This window comes from Bubalus bubalis, chromosome 8 (assembly GCF_019923935.1).
Source record: "Bubalus bubalis isolate 160015118507 breed Murrah chromosome 8, NDDB_SH_1, whole genome shotgun sequence".
Taxonomy (NCBI): Eukaryota; Metazoa; Chordata; class Mammalia; order Artiodactyla; family Bovidae; genus Bubalus; species Bubalus bubalis.
Window position 1 is genome coordinate 7,422,268 of NC_059164.1, and position 19,461 is coordinate 7,441,728.

A 19,461-nucleotide genomic window follows, 5' to 3' on the forward strand; every position below is an offset into this window, starting at 1 on the left:
ATCCTCCAGATAGGGGAGGGAGGTTGAAAATGGAGTTAAGGCCTAAGTGATGAAGCCTGCATAAAAGTGCCTGAAGAACCAGGTCCAGACATCCTCCAAGTTGGTGGACACATGGAGGTGCTAGGAGGCTGATGTGTCCAGATAGAGAGGACTACTCTGGTGTTCCCCTATGCATACCTTGCTTCGTATATCTCTTCCACCTGGATGCTTATCTGTATCTTTTATCACATTCTTTTATAACAAATGGGTTTCCTGGAGTTCTGTGAGCCATTCTAGGAAATTATGAAATCTAAGAAGGGGATCATGGGAGCCCCAATTTATAGCAGTTTGACCAAGAGTAGAGGTGACAACTTAGACTTGTGATTGGGGGCATGGGGTGGGTGCTGGAGGCAGGCAGTTCTGTGGGACTGAGCCCTTGACCTGTGGGATCTGACACTATTTCCAGATAAGATAGGATCAGAATTAAGTTAATTTGTAAGACACCACCTGCCATTGCAGAGAATTGCTTGTTGGGGGATAAACACACAGTTTATGACCAGAAGTATGGGAAGTGAAGCATTCTGTGTGGGTTGTAAGGGAGCAGGAGAGAAGTGAGTACTTCCACCACATTTAGGGCAGTTTTAGTTTCATAGAAAAATCGAGTGACAAGTGTAGAGAGTTTTGTGTATCCCATGCCTCCTGACATGCACAGCCTTCCCCACAAGTGACATCCCACACCAGATGGTACATTTGATACAATTAACAAACGTGTATTAACACATCATAATCACCTAGAGTCCACAGTTTTAAATTAGGGTTCACTTTCAGTAATGTACATTTCTATGAGTTTTGACAAATATTTAATAACATGTATCCACCATTATGGGCTTCCTCAGTGGCTCAGGGGTAAAGGAATTTGCCTGCAATGCAGGAGACACAGGTTCAATCCCTGGGTCAGGAAGATCCCCTGGAGATGGGAATGACTACCCACTCAAGTATTCTTGCCTGGAGAATCCCATGGACAGAGGAGCTCGATTGGCTACAGTCCATGGGGTCACAAAGAGTCATATACGACTGAGTGTTTGAGTATATCCAGCACTATCATTCAGAGTAGTTTTGCTGCCCTGAAAATCCTCTGTGCTCCACCTACTCACCCACCCTCCCCAACCTCTGGATATCTCTGATTTTTTAGTGTCCCTGTAATTTTGTGTTTTTCCAGAATGTCATAGTTAGAATCATATAGTTTGGAGCCTTTTAGACTGGCTTCTTTTCTTAGTCACACATGTCTAAGGCTCCTCTGTGTCCTTTCAAGTCTTGATAACTCATCTCTTTTTAGCACTGAGTGATAGTTCATTGTATACATGGACCACAGTTTATTTGTCCACTCACATACTGATGAAGAATTTGGTTACTTCTAAGGTTTGATGATTAGGAATAAAGCTTCCATAAATAACCAGTGCAGGTACATGCGTAGACAAGTTTTGGACTCATTTGGGTAAATACCAAGGAGTCTGAACACTGGATCCTATGACAAGAGTATGTTTAGTTTTGTGAGAAATTGCCAAAGTGCCTTTCAAAGTGGCTGCACCATTTACATTCCCACAGCAATGAAACAGTTGTTCCTATAGCTCCATATTCTCCCCAGAATTTGGTGTGGTCAATGTGGGATTTTGTCCATCCGTATAGGTGGTATCTCATCTTAATTTGCATTTCCCTAATGACATCTGACATGAAACACCTTTTCATGTGCTTATTTTCCCTCTGCATATCTTCTTTGGTGAGGTGTCTATCAAGGTCCATTTTTCAATCAGGTTGTTTGTTTTCTTGTTATTGAGCTCTAATATTTCTTTGTATGTTTTAGATAACAGTCCTATATCCGATTCATCTTTTGCAAATATTTTCTCCTAGTCTTTGTTTTGTCTTATCATTTTCTTAACAATGTCTTTCCCAGAGCAGAAGTTTTTCATTTTAATGAAGCCCAACTTATCAATTATTTCTCTCACACCTTATTCCTTTGGTGTTATATCTCAGTTCAGTCGCTGAGTCGTGTCTGACTCTTTGCAACCCCATGGACTGCAGCACACCAGGCCTCCCTGTCCATCACCAACTCCCAGAGATTACTCAAACTCATGTCCATTGAGTTAGTGATACCGATCAACCATCTCATCCTCTGTCATCCCCTTCTCCTCCTGCCTTCAATCTTTCCCAGCATCAGAGTCTTTTCAAATGAGTCAGTTCTTCACATCAGATGTCCAGAGTATTGGAGCTTCAGCGTCAACATCAGTCCTTCCAATGAACCCCCAGGACTAATCTCCTTTAGGATGGATGGACTGTTTGGATCTCCTTGCAGTCCAAGGGACTCTCAAGAGTCTTCTCCAACACCACAGTTCAAAAGCATCAATTCTTTGATGCTCAGCTTTCTTTATAGTCCAACTCTCACATACATCCATGTATGACTCCTGGAGAAACCATAGCCTTGACTAGACAGATCTTTGTTGGCAAAGTATAATGTCTCTGCTTTTTAATATTCTGTCTAAGTGTATTAATTATTATTGTTGGGGGGAGTTTGTAATTTCCTCAGTTCTGCCTTGCCGTAGCAAAAATCTGAAGTGATGAATGGATTCATCTAAGTTACAGCTAAGTTTTATTTGGCAAGCAAAGGAAAATACATCCTCAAGGCATGAGGGCAGGTTGACCCAAAAGAAGCACAGAGTGGAGAGGAGAAGCCTGAGGCTCAATTTTGGCTCCTCTTTTTGTTTTTTCTCCTCCTCCTGAGCCTGCCCTATGTAAATTGGGCTAGCCATGAGGGCTGTTTGTTTCACCTGAGGTTCTCACTCTGGTGCTTGGACCTTTCTTTGTTCAATTTTCATGGGCTTTTCTTTTCTTTATCTTTTAGCCTCATGGGAGGCATAATTCTTTGGGAATATGGGTGTCAAGGTCTTTCTGGCTACTGCTTCCTGCTGAGCTGGGATGGTGAGGGGCATTGGGCCTCCCCGTCTTGCTAGTCTCAAGCCTCAGAGTCCTTATAGCGGTGTCCATCTAAGGGTGAGTAATATTTTCCAGCAAATTTGGAAAACTCAGCAGTGGCCACAGGACTGGAAAAGGTCAGTTTTCATTCCAATCCCAAAGAAAGGCAATGCCAAAGAATGCTCAAACTACCGCACAATTGCACTCATCTCACACGCTAGTAAAGGAATGCTCAAAATTCTCCAAGGCAGGCTTCAGCAATACGTGAACCGTGAATCTCAAGCTGGTTTTAGAAAAGGCAGAGGAACCAGAGATCAAATTGCCAGCATTTGCTGGATCACATGAGATCTTCCCCTGTGGCATATGAACTCTTAGTTGCTGCAGGCAGCATCTGGGCTCTGGTTCCCTTACCAAAGATCTAACCTGAGTCTCCACATTGGGAACATGGAATCTTAGCCACTGGATCACCAGGGAAGTCCCTATTTTAGGATTTAACTCGCTAATATTTTGTTAGAGATTTTTGCAACTATGTTCATGAGAGATATTTTAATTTGCATCCATAATTTTCTTGTAATGTCTGTCTGAATTTAGTATCCAGATAATGATGATCTCATGAATGATTTAGGACTTATTCTTTCTGCTTCTATCTTCTGGAAGAGATTGTAGAATTAGTATAATTATAATTTATTCATATAATTACAGATTATAATTATATATTTATAATTGTTTATATTATATATTAATCATAAATTTTAATTATAATTATTTATAATTATAAACAATTACATATAATTGTTTTATATATTATATAATTATAATTAAATTATAATTTCTTCAATGTTTGGTACAATTCGCCAATGAATCCATCTGGACTTTCTTTTGCTTTTTAAGGTACAGTCTGGCCAATTTTTTAAACTGTTTCTTGGACTCAGGTTAAGCCCATCGAGGGGTTCAGAGCCTCATTCTCTTCCATCATCATGTCTGCTCTAACTCCTGACACTCACTTCCGCTTTCTCTCCATGCTGCCTCACAGTTGCTTTTGTTCTGCATTCTCCTCCTTGAAGCGCTTCTCTGGTCTTTTCACTTTTCCACTAATTTCTGCTTTGCTTTCCATGGGCCCATTTCAGGCAGTTCTCAAGGCTGTGTATAAACGGAAAGTAAACCAGTTGACAGAGGTAGGAATCACAGCTTTTTCCAGGGACGCAGGTTTTCCTTTGTGAGTCTGGGGCTCCCTTCATTGGTAAGCTGACCACCAAACGGAGCACTGGATCTGAAAGCTGAGAGAATGATTGAGTACTGTGTCAGATGTTGTGTCAGGAACCTCGTTGAACCTTATTTTGGTTAATCCTCACAACAGCCTTTGGATAGGACGTATCTCTTTTTGAGAAAGAAGGACACCGAGGCTCGGAGCTAAGCTCTGAGAGCAGTCTGTGGTGAGCTGAGGTTGCCAGATGCTTGTCACAAAAGCATGAGGACCTGGAAGGGTGTGTTTGCCCATGTCTGCATGCACATGTGTGTAAAAGAAGTATTTCATTAAACACTTTTTTTGCTGGTTGAAGCTGACAATTTTTCCTTAGAATGATTTTTCTGTATTTTCTTACTTTTGGCAAAAGCCCTTTGCTTCAAAATAATTGGATGGAATGTGCAAAACTTCTGTTTTCATAAAGTCTGTTGTTTATTACCAAGCAGAAAGTTAACTGCAGGTTTGTTTTTTACCAGTAACAAACACCAGAGACCCTGCATGGAACCAGGGTCTGGTCATAGGTCTCTGCTCCAAACTCTGTCCTCTCCCTAAACCACAGGTTTCTGTACTCTAATACCCTCAAAAGAGAATTAAACAGTCATAAGCTACTGTTTGGGGCTTCCCTGGTGGTTCAGACAGTAAAGAATCCGCCTGCCATGCAGGATACCCAGGTTTGATCCCTGGATCGGGAAGATCCCCTGGAGAAGGGATCTTCTCCCACTCCAGTATTCCTGCCTGGAGAATCCCCATGGAGCCTGGTGGGCAACAATCCATAGGGTCACAAAGAGTTGGACACGACAGAGCAACTAACACTAAGCTACTGTATCTGTTCCTGATGGTTTTTTCTTGAGGAGGGAAGGGTGAGGATGGGGTAGGTTTTAAAGAAGAGGAAGAAAAAGGTGACAAAGGAAAGAAAGTTGGCACCTTCCCCTAAAGCGAACTCTCTCTGTTCGGCGCACACACCACTCACAATCTCCCTATGGCTGATTCAAGGATACAGATCAATGTGCTGAACTCAGTGTCCTTAAATGAAGAATTAACTGAAAACCTCAATTTGAGGTGAGCAAGTACATGATAAGTTTATTCTGGGAAAGAAGCTAAAATATCTCTGGCTTTACTTGGCTGTCTGAAAATCTTCCAGCAGAAAATTATTATTTTATTAATGAATTAAATGTACAAAATGTAAAACTACATTTTATGCTAATTACTTACATTTAAATGGCAATGAAATTTATAAAATGAGAGCACTGTCTCTGTATTAAAACATTTTTGTTAAGAATACTAAATTAAGTATTTAAACATTTTTATTTAATGCAAAACAATAAATGTTCGCTACTATGAATTTCAGTTGATGCAAAAAATATTATCAAACATTTAAAACTAGAAAATGCTGCAATGTTTTTATATTAAATGTTTAAAACTTCAAGGTATAACAAATCAATCTTTTTCTTAATATAAACTGTATCACAATATTCTGGAATTAAATGCTGTTTTGTAACAGAAAAATTATTTCTACAAAAATTTCAGGACCAAAACAGTGAAAAAGCTTTTGGGTGAGTTTTTTCCAGTTAAGCATCTAAACCGCTGATTTCAAAAGAGGTAGGGCCCACAGAGGCTCACACAGCAGGAGGTGACGTGCTATCTGCTGAGGATGGGGAGGAAGCGGCCCTGAGACATCCCAGGCCAGCAAGGCGCAGCAGGGCAAAGGCCACTTGCCTGCCATCCCAGAGAGACGCAAGAAACAAAACCCAACACCAGCACCGCCATGCAGCAGGGAGTTCACATCTGTTCTAAGACGGGTCACTCTGTAAAATCTGTGTTAATAAACTATAACAGGGGACTTGTGACTATAGCCGTAACATAGATCCAGGATGCCCTTTACGTCCGGGTTTATTTGAGCTCCACGGGCGTTGAGTCAGGTGGAGGTGCTGCTGAACCTGCAATGTAAAACAAAGAGTTGACGAGAAAGATATTAAGATGGCCTGTTTAATAAATTTAAAAATCTAACCTATTAATTGTATTTTTTTTTTGCAAGCTAATTTTTTTTAATGTGTACCATCTTTTGGGTTTTTTTTTGATAGGTAAGAAGTGGGTTTATTTAGAGAGAAACAGGGTCCCCAGACAGAGTGTGGGCCATGTCAGAAGGTTGAGAGGCTCATGTGTACCATTTTTTAGTCTTGACTGAATTTGTTACAATATTGTTTCTGTTTCATGTTTTGTTTTTTGGGGGGCCAGGAGGCAGGTGGCATCTTAGCTTCCTGATCAGAGATCAAAGTTGCAACCCCTGCATAGGAAGGGGAAATCGACCCCTGGACTGTCAGGGAAGTCCCTAACTTATTAATTTATTTTAAATAAAAGAAAAGAAATGTCTCTGTACTGATTTACTAAAGTAGTAAGCCTATTTACCGGATTATAACTGTAGTCTACATAAAATTCCAGTGTACTGTCCTACCCACAAGGACTAATCACGTGTCAGAAACACCGGCTTCCAAGTCGCAGGCAGCTGGTGGTCCCTGAGTCAGTCCCGCATGTGCTGAGAAGGCTCTGCTGACCAAAAATGCTCAACACAGTGCCGCTCACCTAAAGGCAGCTGCCTGGCAGTGTCAGAAACACCTAGAGTGGCTGCAAAAATTGCAGTGAAAAACAGTAATTCTGTGTCTAGTTGAGGGAGAACACATTCAAGAAGCCTTGATAAGGTCTAGGCTTGCAGCGGCTGGCTGTGGTGGAGGGCAGGTGGTGCTTTCCATGGAAAGAAAAGACATGCTCCGGGTGGGCAACTGCTGTTTATCAAGTGAAAAGCCGATATGGACAGGAGAACCAGGAGGCCTTGGGCAGTGTGGCCGAGGTCAGCCGCAGCACCCAGCAGATCAGAAGTCTTGGTGAGGGAGGGTCGGCACCAGGTAGGGATGCTCAGCGACCCAGGAAATGCTCAGAGGCCGGTTGGCTCAACTGCATGGTGATTCTGCCAAGTTACAGGGCCTTTCCTGCCAACTCGGTCTTCCACTAATTTTTTTTTTTTATTTTATTTTATTTTTAAACTTTACATAATTGTATTAGTTTTGCCAAATATCAAAATGAATCCACCACAGGTATACATGTGTTCCCCATCCTGAACCCTCCTCCCTCCTCCCTCCCCATACCATCCCTCTGGGTCGTCCCAGTGCACCAGCCCCAAGCACTAATTTTGAACTGTGAAAAATTTCCTCTGAGGTTCAGAGGGTCTTGCTGCAATTCAAACACATGGATATTATATAACACGTGCAATGATTTATTTCCCAGTTGGAAGTATATAACCTTAGACTAATGTTCTTTAACCAGATAAGATATTTTGGTGGTGGTTAAGTAAATTCTATCTACTTCAGACGATGCAGAAAAACGACAATAAAACCCCTTGGAGACCGTAGGCGGGCCTTGGTGCCTGCCACATCTGTATTTAAGTTGGGGCCCTCTCGTGGCCTTTCATTCTTTGTGCTCAGTTGCCAAGTCGTATCTGACTCTTTTGTGACCCCATGGACTGTAGCCTGCCAGGCTCCTCTGTCCATGGGATTCTCCAGACAAGAATACTGGAGTGGGTTGCCAGTCCCTTCTCCAGGGGATCTTCCTGACCCAGAGGCTGAATCTGTGTCTCCTGACTGATTCTTTACCGCTGAGTCATCTTGGAAGCCCCTTTCACTTCTTTACCATTATTTAAACCCACATCTCTCACACAGTGCCTAATAAAATGTAGGTCTCTAAAGTGAACTGAACTATGCTTTATCTTGTGTGATGTGCATAAAAGACTAATCTTATTGTAATAACGTAAGTGCTCCTTCTTTTGCTGTCCCCAGACCCTGTTGCTAGAACTCGATTTTTAAAGGGGTAGATGGCACCAGCTTTCGTAGTTAGGACACCAGCAGTTTGGAGAGGGATCTCACAGGCTTCTGAGATACATCAGCTTCAGGTTCGAGAACTATGTCCATCAACTGTTCTGTGTGTCTGAGACACGTTTTCTATTTGGACGCAGGTCAGTTTCTAAAAATACTCACTCGGAGGAGCAGACTCTGGAATAAAGAACAAGTATGTTAGTTTTTCAATTCAATAAGAGAGGCTAATTTTAAAAGAATTACTTTTAATAATTACTTAAAAATTAGTAAAAGGTTGTATGACTTAAGATGGCATCACGGTGACAGTGGAGACAGCGTGTCATTAAGACAGTGGCTGGGGCAGTGAGGTGCCCACTGGACAGGAAGGTGCACAGAGATCACACTTATATATAAAATCTCACATAAAACACTTGAGATGCTTGGAGAGACATAACACAGTTCCTGCCTCCTTAATCGAAGAACTGAAGCCTCAGGGTGAAAATATGTTTCCTAAAGGTAAACAGTCAATAATTCCTAGAGCTACCTACTCTGGGAGACAGTGAAGGACAGGCAAGCCTCGCCTACTGCAGTCCATGGAGTCGCGGAGCTGGACATGACTTGGCGACTGAATAACAGAAACTAAGCATAGTACTCGATAGACTTGAAGACGGACATGGCCAAAAAATAAGACCAACTGTCCCTGTGACTGCGATTGTTAAAAATCAAATAGAGTTTCTGGGTAGCAAATTTCAGGGAAAGGACTAAACTGTTGACATGTAAAGTTTAACGACAAAGTGTAAGAAGTGCTGAGAATGGCACGACTTCAACGTGAACTGCTGGTGCTTCTCAGAAACCATGGCTTTTCCTGAAGCTGCCCCAGAGAAGGCCGATCATTGCTTGGGTCAGAACCTTTTGGATCCAGGAGACTAAAATCGATATTATGGGTGTGGTACAACACAAGAAGCGTCGGAATTTTCAACAACTAAAAGAAAATGTAAAGCTACAGAAATAATGACTTTTGCTATTCATCCAAATAAAGAGGGGAAAAAATAAAATACATATTATCCTCATGTGTGCCTGTAACCTCGATACTTCTGTAGGTTTTTTATGTGGCTTTTGGATCGCTCATTATGATACAGTGAATGAGACAAGGGGCCTCGGTGGCCACGCTCCTCACCTGCGGCTTCCGTGGTGTCTCCGGGAGCCTCTGGGTCTGCGGGCGGCTCAGCGTCCAGTGGGGACGGAGATGAGACAGAGGACTGAGGGGTCTGCAGGGCCCTCTTGTCTGAGTCCGCTTGCTGCTGTAACCACTCATCCTTATATCCATTGCTAATCAGTTTCGAAAAGTTTGTAGGTGAACTGGGTCTTTGACCAGGTCTCAAAAAGAGAAAAATTAAGTACTTAAGTAAAAAGGTGAATGAAAATCCAGAAGCAAACATATCCATGGTAAATTACATGTGTTATTGTTCCTAAAGACATAATAGAGACGGTTCTCTTCTCTCCCTGCCTCTCTCCACCTCTTTCTCAATCTCTCTCCACTTTTAAACATAAAGAAGTGACCAGCAAGCACGCCCTGGACACTTATACTTGGTTCAGCTCACACTTAGTTCAGCTTCCAAAAGCTTTTCTTCAGAACAGCCAATGAGAAGAAGCAGAATTCCAGTATTCTCCGGAAAGCTTTCTCCTGAAAGCACTGCCCTGTCCCTGGGGAAGGATGAGTAACTCAGACTCTACCAATTTGCAACAAATTATTATTTTCTTAGTGAGTTCTGCCCAGTTCACATTACAGATTATCTTCTGCTTCTTTGCACAGCTTTGCCTTCTCTCCATTTACCTCTGTGGCTGTATATTTACAGACCTATCACAACCTGCGTTCGGAGAGGCAAGGAGATCGACATGGCCAAAGCAGCACTGACTCAGGTGTCAAACAGGGCACCTACATCACCTGTTCCCTCTGAGCCTCAGGCTCTGACTTGTGAATCAGTCTGTTGTTATTAGGGGTCTTCCTAATGGCTCTGAATGGCTCTCCCTGTTTCTGTGTATAGACAGAGAGATAGACATGGAAATATAGATATAGATAGATGATAGACAGATGGGGGTATGGATGGGTAGAGAGGACAGAAAGATGGATGACAGATAGATGATAGATGATAGGGGAATATATAGAAGGACAAATGGATAGACAGAGAGATGGACAGTTAGGTAGATGATAGAATTTTTTTTCCCTCATAGTCTGAGTGCAGCGCTCTCATGACATTTGTCACACATAATGTAACTGATTGATCGCTCCCCTTCCCCTCCGCCCACTAGCGGAGAAGCCATTTGAAGAATTAGTCAGACAATTAATGGCATTAGTTCTGGCACTAAAATGGGATTCTGGGAAAGTGAAGAGAAATAGAAGGCATCAGGGGCCCTCTCTCCAGCCGGGCAACTACCCACACGTCAGGGCACCTAATGGATGCTCCAGCGGAATGCAGAGTTGGGGGCTCACTTGCATGGACCCCGGAGGCCAGGCCCCAGGGACAGAAGGCGGCAGGACTGAGCAGCACACACGTATTAGGCCGAGTGGTCCCAGGTTGACAGGGTGAGCCTGGGTGAGGGGGTTCCTGAGAGGGGGAAGGCAGCACTCGGGCTGATGGAGGAGAGAACTCAGCCTGCGCTCACAGGCGCATGAGACGACAAGGGGACAGAGGGGGCCACAGGGTCCGGGGGCGTCAGGAGGGAAGGGGAGATGGGAGAAGAGGCCAGTGGACAGGCCGGGCCGTGGGAGGTTGTGCAACTGCAGGGACACCCCTGAAGCCTGCTGCTGGGAGGTGAATAGCCTTAGGCAGCATCTGCCTGTGGTGTGGGAGGGTGCCTGTCACCTGGACCAAAGACCAAACCCACACCGAATCCAGACTGCGCTGCCCAGCCCATGCACTTACATGGGTGGAAAGGACAGTTTGCTTCCTGAAGGCTCTCTGTGGCCAAGAGGGGTCCCCACTTTGCTTGGATACTTGGACTTGATGGCTGGCAGCCTCACCTGTGGAGAAGGGAATGGCAAACCACTTCAGTATTCTTGCCTTGAGAATCCCATGAACAGTATGAAAAGGCAAAAAGATGGGACGCTGAAAGATTAACTCCCTGGGTCGGTAGGTGCCCAATATGCTACTGGAGAAGAGTGGAGAATTAACTCTCAAAAGAATGAAGACACAGAGGTGGATGAAACTGGAGCCTATTATACAGTGAAGTAAGTCAGAAAGAAAAACACCAATACAGTATACTAACACATATATATGGAATTTAGAAAGATGGTAATGATGACCCTACATCCAAGACAGCAAAAGAGACACAGATGTAAAGAACAGTCTTTTGGACTCTGTGGGAGACGGCGAGAGCGGGATGATATGGGAGAATGGCATTGAAACATGTAAAATATCATATGTGAAAGGAATCGCCAGTTCAGGTTTGACTCATGACACAGGGTGCTCGGGGCTGGCGCACTGGGATAATCCAGAGGGATGGGATGGGGAGGGAGGTGGGAGGGGGGTTCAGAATGGGGAACACGTGTACACTCATGGCGGATTCAAGTCAAAGTATGGCAAAACCAATACAATATTGTAAAGTTAAATAAATAATTAAATAAATAAAACTTAAAAAAAAAAAAAAAAAAAGAATGAAGAGACGGAGCCAAAGCAAAAACTACGCCCAGTTGAGGATGTGACTGGTGAATGAGAAGTGGCCAAACCAGAGATGGCAAGAGTGAACACTGACATTTTAGGAATCAGTGAACTAAAATGGACTGGAATGGGTGAATTTAATTCAGATGACCATTATATCTACTACTGTGGGCAAGAATCCTTTAGAAGAAATGGAGTAGCCATCATAGTCAACAAAAGAGTCTGAAATGCAGTACTTGGGTGCATTGTCAAAAATGACAGAATGATCTCTGTTTGTTTCCAAGGCAAACCAATATCACAGTAATCCAAGTCTATGCCCCAACCAGTAATGCTGAAGAAGCTGAAGTTGAATGGTTCTAAGGAGACCTACAAGACATTCTAGAACTGACACCCAAAAACCCCCCAGTAATGTCCTTTTCATCATAAGGGGACTGGGATGCAAAACTAGGAAGTCAAGAGATACCTGGAGTAGCAGGCAAATTTGGAGTTGGAGTATAAAATGAAGCAGGGCAAAGGCTAACAGAGTTTTCCCTAGAGAATGTACTGGTCATAGCAAACGCCCTCTTCCAACAACACAGGACACAACTCGACACATGGACATTCACCAGATGGTCAATACCAGAATCAGATTGATTATATTCTTTGCAGCCAAAGATGGAGAAGCTCTATATAGTCACCAAAACCAGGACTGGGAACTTACTGTGGCTCAGATCATGAACTCCTTATTGCCAAATTCAGGCTTAAATTGAAGAAAGTAGGGAAAACCACTAGACCACTCAGGTATGACCTAAATCAAATCCTTCATGATTATACAGTGGAAGTGACAAATAGGCTCAAGGGATTAGATCTGATAGACAGAATGCCTGATGAACTATGGACAGAGGTTTGTGACACTGTACAGAAATCAAGACCATCCCCAAGAAAAAGAAATGGAAAAGGGCAAAAAGGTTGTCTGAGGAGGCCTTACAAATAGCTGAGAAAAGAAGAGAAGCGAAAGGCAAAGGAGAAAAGGAAAGATATACCTATTTGAATGCAGAGTTCCAAAGTAAAGCAAGGAGAGATAAGAAAGCCTTACTCAGTGATCCATGCCAAAAAAAAAAAAAAAAGAAAAGAAATAGGAAAACAATAGAATGGGAAAGACTAGAGATCTTTTCCAGAAAATCAGAGATACCAAGGGAACATTTTATGCAAAGACAGGCACAATAGAGGACAGGAATGGTATGGACCTAACAGAAGCAGAAGATATTAAGAAGAGGTGGCAAGAACACATAGAAGACCTATACAAAAAATATCTTCACAACCCAGATAATCATAATGGTATGATCACTCATCTTGAGCCACACATCCTGGAATGCAAAGTCAAGTGGGCCTTAGAAAGCATCACTATGAACAAAGCTAGTGGAAGTGATGGAATTCTAGTTGAGCTATTTCAAATCCTAAAAGATGATGCTGTGAAAGTGCTGCACTCAATATGCCAGCAAATCTGGAGAACTTAGCACTGGCCACGGGACTGGAAAAGGTCAATTTTCATTCCAATTCCAATGAAGGGCAATGCCAAAGAATGCTCAAACTACCACATGATTGCACTCATTTCACACACTAGTAAAGTCATGCTCAAAATTCTCCAAGCCAGGCTTAAACAGTACATGAACTGTGAACTTCCAGATGTTTGAGCTGGATTTAGAAAACGCACAGGAAACAGAGATCAAATTGCCAACATCTGTTGAATCATAGAAAAAGCAAAAAAAGAAAAAGCATAGAAAAAAACATGGAAAGAGATGGGAGTACCAGACCACCTGACCTGCCTCCTGAGAAACCTGTATGCAGGTGAAGAAGCAACAGTTAGAACCAAACATGAAACCACAGACTAGTTCCAAATTGGGAAAGGAGTACATCAATGCTGTATATTGTCACCCTGCTTATTTAGCTTATATGCAGAGTACATCATGTGAAATGCTGGGCTGGATGAAGCACAGCTGGAATCAAGATTGCCAGGAGAAATATCAATAACCTCAGATACGCAGATGACACCACCCTTATGGCAAAAAGTGAAGAGGAACGAAAGAGCCTCTTGATGACAGTGAAAGAGGAATGAAAATGCTGACTTTAACTCAACATTCAGAAAACTAAGATCATGGGATCCAGTCCCATCACTCCATGGCAAATAGATGGAGAAACAATGGAAACAGTGAGAGACTTTATTTTCTTGTGCTCCAAAATCACTATAGATGGTGACTGCAGCCATGAAATTAAAAGATGCTTGCTCCTCGGAAGAAAAGCTATGACCAACCTAGACAGCATATTAAAAAGCAGAGACATTACTTTGCCAACAAAGGCCCACCTAGTCAAAGCCATTGTTTTTCCAGTAGTCATGTATGGATGTGACAGTTGGACTATAAAGAAAGCTGAGTGCCAAAGAACTGATGCTTTTGAACTATGGTGTTGGAGAAGACTCTTGAAGAATCCCATGGACTGCAAGGAGATCAAACCAGTCAGTCCTAAAGAAAATCAGTCCTGAATATTCATTGGAAGGACTGATGCTGAAGCTGAAACTCCAATACTTTGGCCACCTGATGTGAAGAACTAACTCATTGGAAAAGACCTTGATGCTGGGAAAGATTGAAGGCAGGAGGAGAAGGGGACGACAGAAGAGATGGTTGGATGACATCATCGATGGACATGAGTTTGAGCAAGCTCCAGGAGTTGGTGATGGACAGGGAAGCCTGGGGTGTTGCAGTCCATGGGGTTGCAAAGAGTTGGACATGAGTGAGCAACTGAACTGAACTGAGCCTCACCTGTGCAGAGAAACACAGGATAGAATGGGCTTGCTCCCCACACTTTCTCAGCCCTGCACTTTCTCAGCCCCTGGATGACCCTGTCCATGGTTTGGGGGCAATGCAGCATTTCAGCCTTTAACAGGGCATGTGCACCGACCCTGTTTACCATCTATCCGAAGGCTCTGGGTATTTCTGGGAGGTGTTGCCAGGAACATGCATGTTCCTGAGAGCAGCTCATTCAGTGATTCTGCAAATGCCAAGACGCAGGTTCAGGGCTGGGACTGGGTGTCTTGGGGGCAAACAGCCAGCTAAATATAGGCAGCTGACCCTGCACATGGGGCTCAATTTTCCAAGCCCCAAAATAAACTTCCAAGGGTTCTCCTCCAACTAGACACTGGGAAGTGGGCCGCAAGGCTACTCCCTGGCAAGGCAGGGTTGTTGTTGTGTGTGTGTGTGTGTGTGTGTGAGTGTGACGGTGGCAAGGCTGGCTCATCACCAGGACACGGCTGCTAGTTTTAACATGAACATCGCCAGCTCACCCACAGATCCCCACGTCCCGGGAGCTGTGACCAATGGCCTCTGAACTGAAACACCACCATAAAGCCACCAACCAGGGATGGCCTTCCATGGCTCCCGTGAAACAAAAATGCCTTGAAAGTGTGTCACCCTGGAGCCAGCATTCCTTCAAGGTCAAATACACCTGCAGGGTTTGTGCAGCTGCGAAGCACTGTCTCCTCTTCCCTTCCTGTCCACACAGTATTCTGGGGAATTTTACCTTAAACCGTCAAACAGAATGGGCTCGTTCAGGAACTGGATAACGCCCTTCCTATCTGGGCAGATGAGAAGTGGTGGCCAACTTTCCCCATGTCAGCTCCTTAAACAAAAGGCAGTCTCACCTCACAGGTTTGATGTTCATAAAGAGAAAAGGGGCGGGCGGTCCTGAGATGGCGGAGGAATAGGATGGGTAGACCACTTTCTCCCCCACAGATTCATCAAAAGAACATTTAAACGCTGAGTAAATTCCACAAAACAACTTCTGAATGCTGGCAGAGGACATCAGGCACCCAGAAAAGCAGCCCATTGTCTTTGAAAGGAGGTAGGAAAAAATATAAAAGACAAAAAGAGAGACAAAAGAGGTAGGGATGGAGCTCTGTCCTGGGAAGGGAGTTTTTAAAAGAGAGAAGTTTCCAAACACCAGGAGACACTCTCACTGCCGAGTCTGTCATGAGCCTTGGAACCACAGAGGGCAACATAACTGGGAGGAAAAATAAATAAATAATTAAAACCCACAGATTACATGTCCAGCGGTAACTCCCCCAGTGGAGAAGCAGCGCAGACGCCTGCACCTGCCACTAGCAAGCAGGGGCTGGGCAAGGAGGCGCGGGCTGCATTGCTTAGAGTAAGGACCAGGCCTGAATGCCCCGAGGGCAATCTGAGGGAACTAACTTGCCCTAGCAAACCAGACTGCCCGAGAGCTACCACGCCCAAAGCCCTAACCTAAGACACCGTCAGGCCCGCTCACAGAACAAAGGACTAAACAGAGCTAGCCGGCTGCAGACCATCCCCCTCCAGTGACAGGCAGCCAGAGCTGGAAGGGGGCAATCACGGCCCCAGAGTGGCATTATCTACCAAACTGCAAGCAGGCTTCTTCACTAACTAAGACTTCTTGGGATTCTGGATGGTCAACATCCGCCTGAGAAGGTGTGCTGGTTGTACACCCAGAAAACCGAGCGGCAGGGATGGGGAAGGAGATAAGTTGCAGCAACCGCACTCGCCAAACACCTGGTCACCTGAGCTGCTCAGACCTGGGACAGGCACAAAATGCAGGCCCAACAGAGTCCGTGCCTCTGAGGACTACCCGAGTGCCTGAACCTGAGCAGCTTAGACCTGGGAGGTGCATGCAGCCCAGGGCCGGCCTCAGACGGTTCCCGGTGAAGCAACCTAGAGCCTGAGCAGTGTGGGCAGGGAGGGCACACGCACCATGAGTGGGGGCAGGCCCAGTGTGGCTGAGACACTGCGAGCACATGCCAGTGTTATTTGTTAGCAGTGTCCCTCCCTCCCCACAGCACGACTGAACAAGTGAGCCTAAAAAAGTGTCCACCACCGCCCCCTTGTGTCAGTGTGGAAATCAGACACTGAAGAGACCAGCAAACAGAAGCTAAAACTAGGGAACCGCCTTGGAAATGACAGGTGCAATAGATTAAAACCCTGTAGTTAGTACTGACTACATAGGAAGGGGCCTATAGATCTTGAGAAATATAAGCCAGACCAAGGAACTATCCGAAAATGAACTGACCCCACACTGCCCACAACAACACCAGAGAAAGTCTTAGATATATTTTTACTATTTTTACTATCATTTTTTTAAATTTTAAAAAATTTTAAGTCCTCTATTACACCTTTAATTTTCATTTTTATAACCTATTATTACTTTGCAAAAAAAAAGAGATCCTATTTTTTAAAAGCAAACTTCATATATATATATACTTTTTTAATAATTTTTGTGACTTTTTTTTCTTTTCTTTAATATTGTATTTTTGAAAATCCAACCTCTACTCTATATTTTTAATCTTTGCTTTTTGGTATTTGATATCAATTTTGTACCTTTAAGAACCCAATCTTCAGTACCCATTTTTACTTGGGAGCAAGATTACTGGCTTGACTGCTCTCCCTCTTTGGACTCTCCTTTTTCTCCACCAGGTCGCCTCTATCTCCTCCCTCCCCCTTCTCTTCTCTACCCAACTCTGTGAATCTCTTTGTGTGTTCCAGATGGTAGAGAAAACTTGGGGAACTGATTACTGGCTGGATCTGTCTCTCTCCTTTTGATTCCCCCCTTTTTTCCTCCTGGCCACCTCTGTCTCCTTCCTCCCTCTTCTCTTCTCTGTATAACTCTGTGAACATCTCTGAGGGATCCAGACTGTGGAGTACACATAAGGAAGTGATGACTGACTAGCTTGCTCTCTCCTCTTTTTATTCCACTTCATCTCATTCAGGTCACCTCTAACTCCCTCCTCCCCCTTCTCTTCTCCATGTAACTCTGTGAACCTCTCTGGGTGTCCCTCACTGTGGAGAAGCTTTTCATCTTTAACCTAGATGTTTTATCAATGGTGCTGTATAGATGAAGAAGTCTTGAGGCCACTGTAAAATTAAGACTGAAAACCAGAAGCAGGAGGCTTAAGTCCAAATCCTGAGAACACCAGAGAACCCCTGACTCCAGAGAACATTAATCAACAGGAGTTCATCAAACGCCTCCATACCTACACTGAAACCAAGCACCACCCAAGGGCCAACAAGTTCCAGAGCAAGACATACCATGCAAATTTTCCAGCAACACAGGAACACAGTCCTGAGCTTCAATATACAGGCTGCCCAAAGTCACTCCAAACCCAATGACATCTCATAACTCATTACTGAACACTTCATTGCACTCCAGAGAGAAGAAATTCAGCTGCACCCACCAGAACACCGACACAAGCTTCCCTAACCAGGAAACTTTGACAAGCCACCCATACAACCTCCCCACAGTGAGGAAACTCCACAATAAAGAGAACTCTACAAACTGCCAGAATACATAAAGGCCACCCAAACACAGCAATATAAACAGGATGAAGAGACAGAGGAATACCCAGAAGGTAAAGGAACAGGATAAATGCCCACCAAACCAAACAAAAGAGGAAGAGATAGGGAATCTACATGATAAAGAATTCTGAATAATGATAGTGAAAATGATCCAAAATCTTGAAATCAAAATGGAATCACAGATAAATAGCCTGGAGACAAGGATTGAGAAAATGCAAGAAAGGCTTAACAAGGACCTAGAAGAAATAAAAAGAGTCAGTATATAATGAATAATGCAATATATGAGATCAAAAACACTCTGGAGGCAACAAATAGTAGAATAACAGAGGCAGAAGATAGGATTAGTGAAATAGAAGATAGAATGGTAGAAATAAATGAATCATTGAGGAAAAAAGAAAAATGAATTAAAAGAAATGAGGACAATCTCAGAGACCTCCAGGACCAATGTTAAACATCCCAACATTCGAATCATAGGAGTCCCAGAAGAAGAAGACAAAAAGAAAGACCCTGAGAAAATACTTGAGAAGATAATAGTTGAAAACTTCCCTAAAATGGGGAAGGAAATAATCACCCAAGTCCAAGAAACCCAGAGAGTCCTATACAGGATAAACCCAAGGCAAAACACCCCAAGACACATATTAATCAAATTAACAAAGATCAAACACAAAGAACAAATATTAAAAGCAGCAAGGGAAAAACAACAAATAACACAAAGGGGATTCCCATAAGGATAACAGCTGATCTTTCAATAGAAACTCTTCAGGCCAGAAGGGAATGGCAGGACATACTTAAAGTGATGAAAGAAAATAACCTACAGCCCAGATTACTGTACCCAGCAAGGATCTCATTCAAATATGAAGGAGAAATCAAAAGCTTTACAGACAAGCAAAAGCTGAAAGAATTCAGCACCACCAAACCAGCTCTCCAACAAATGCTAAAGGATCTTCTCTAGACAGGAAACACAAAAAGGGTGTATAAACTTGAACCCAAAACAATAAAGTAAATGGCAACAGGATCATACTTATCAATAATTACCTTAAATGTAAACGGGTTGAATGCTCCAACCAAAAGACAAAGACAGGCTGAATGAATACAAAAACAAGACCCCTACATATGTTGTCTACAAGAGACCCACCTCAAAACAGGGGACACATACAGACTGAAAGTGAAGGGCTGGAAAAAGATATTCCATGCAAATAGAGACCAAAAGAAAGCAGGAGTAGCAATACTCATATCAGATAAAATAGACTTTAAAACAAAGGCTATGAAAAGAGACAAAGAAGGACACTACATAATGATCAAAGGATCAATCCAAGAAGAAGATATAACAATTATAAATATATATGCACCCAAGATAGGAGCACCGCAATATGTAAGACAAATGCTAACAAGTATGAAAGGGGAAATTAACAATA

General features: G+C 43.3%; 1 protein-coding gene across 2 annotated transcripts in view; it reads right to left on the minus strand.

Moving 5' to 3' along the window:
- Positions 1-5,242: 5,242 nt before the first annotated feature.
- C8H7orf57 (chromosome 8 C7orf57 homolog) overlaps positions 5,243-19,461 on the minus strand; it is a 29,454-nt gene continuing 15,235 nt past the window's right edge. Inside the window, exons 6-9 of one of the 2 annotated variants that reach the window (XM_006074683.4) lie at positions 10,956-11,053; positions 9,209-9,408; positions 8,215-8,229; positions 5,243-6,126 (exon numbers count right to left, since the gene is read on the minus strand). In XM_006074683.4, the coding sequence (XP_006074745.3) occupies positions 6,080-6,126; positions 8,215-8,229; positions 9,209-9,408; positions 10,956-11,053 (360 nt within the window). In that variant the 3' untranslated portion in view covers positions 5,243-6,079. The remainder of the gene's footprint in view (positions 6,127-8,214; positions 8,230-9,208; positions 9,409-10,955; positions 11,054-19,461) is intronic. The other variant, XM_006074684.4, reaches the window with a different exon arrangement.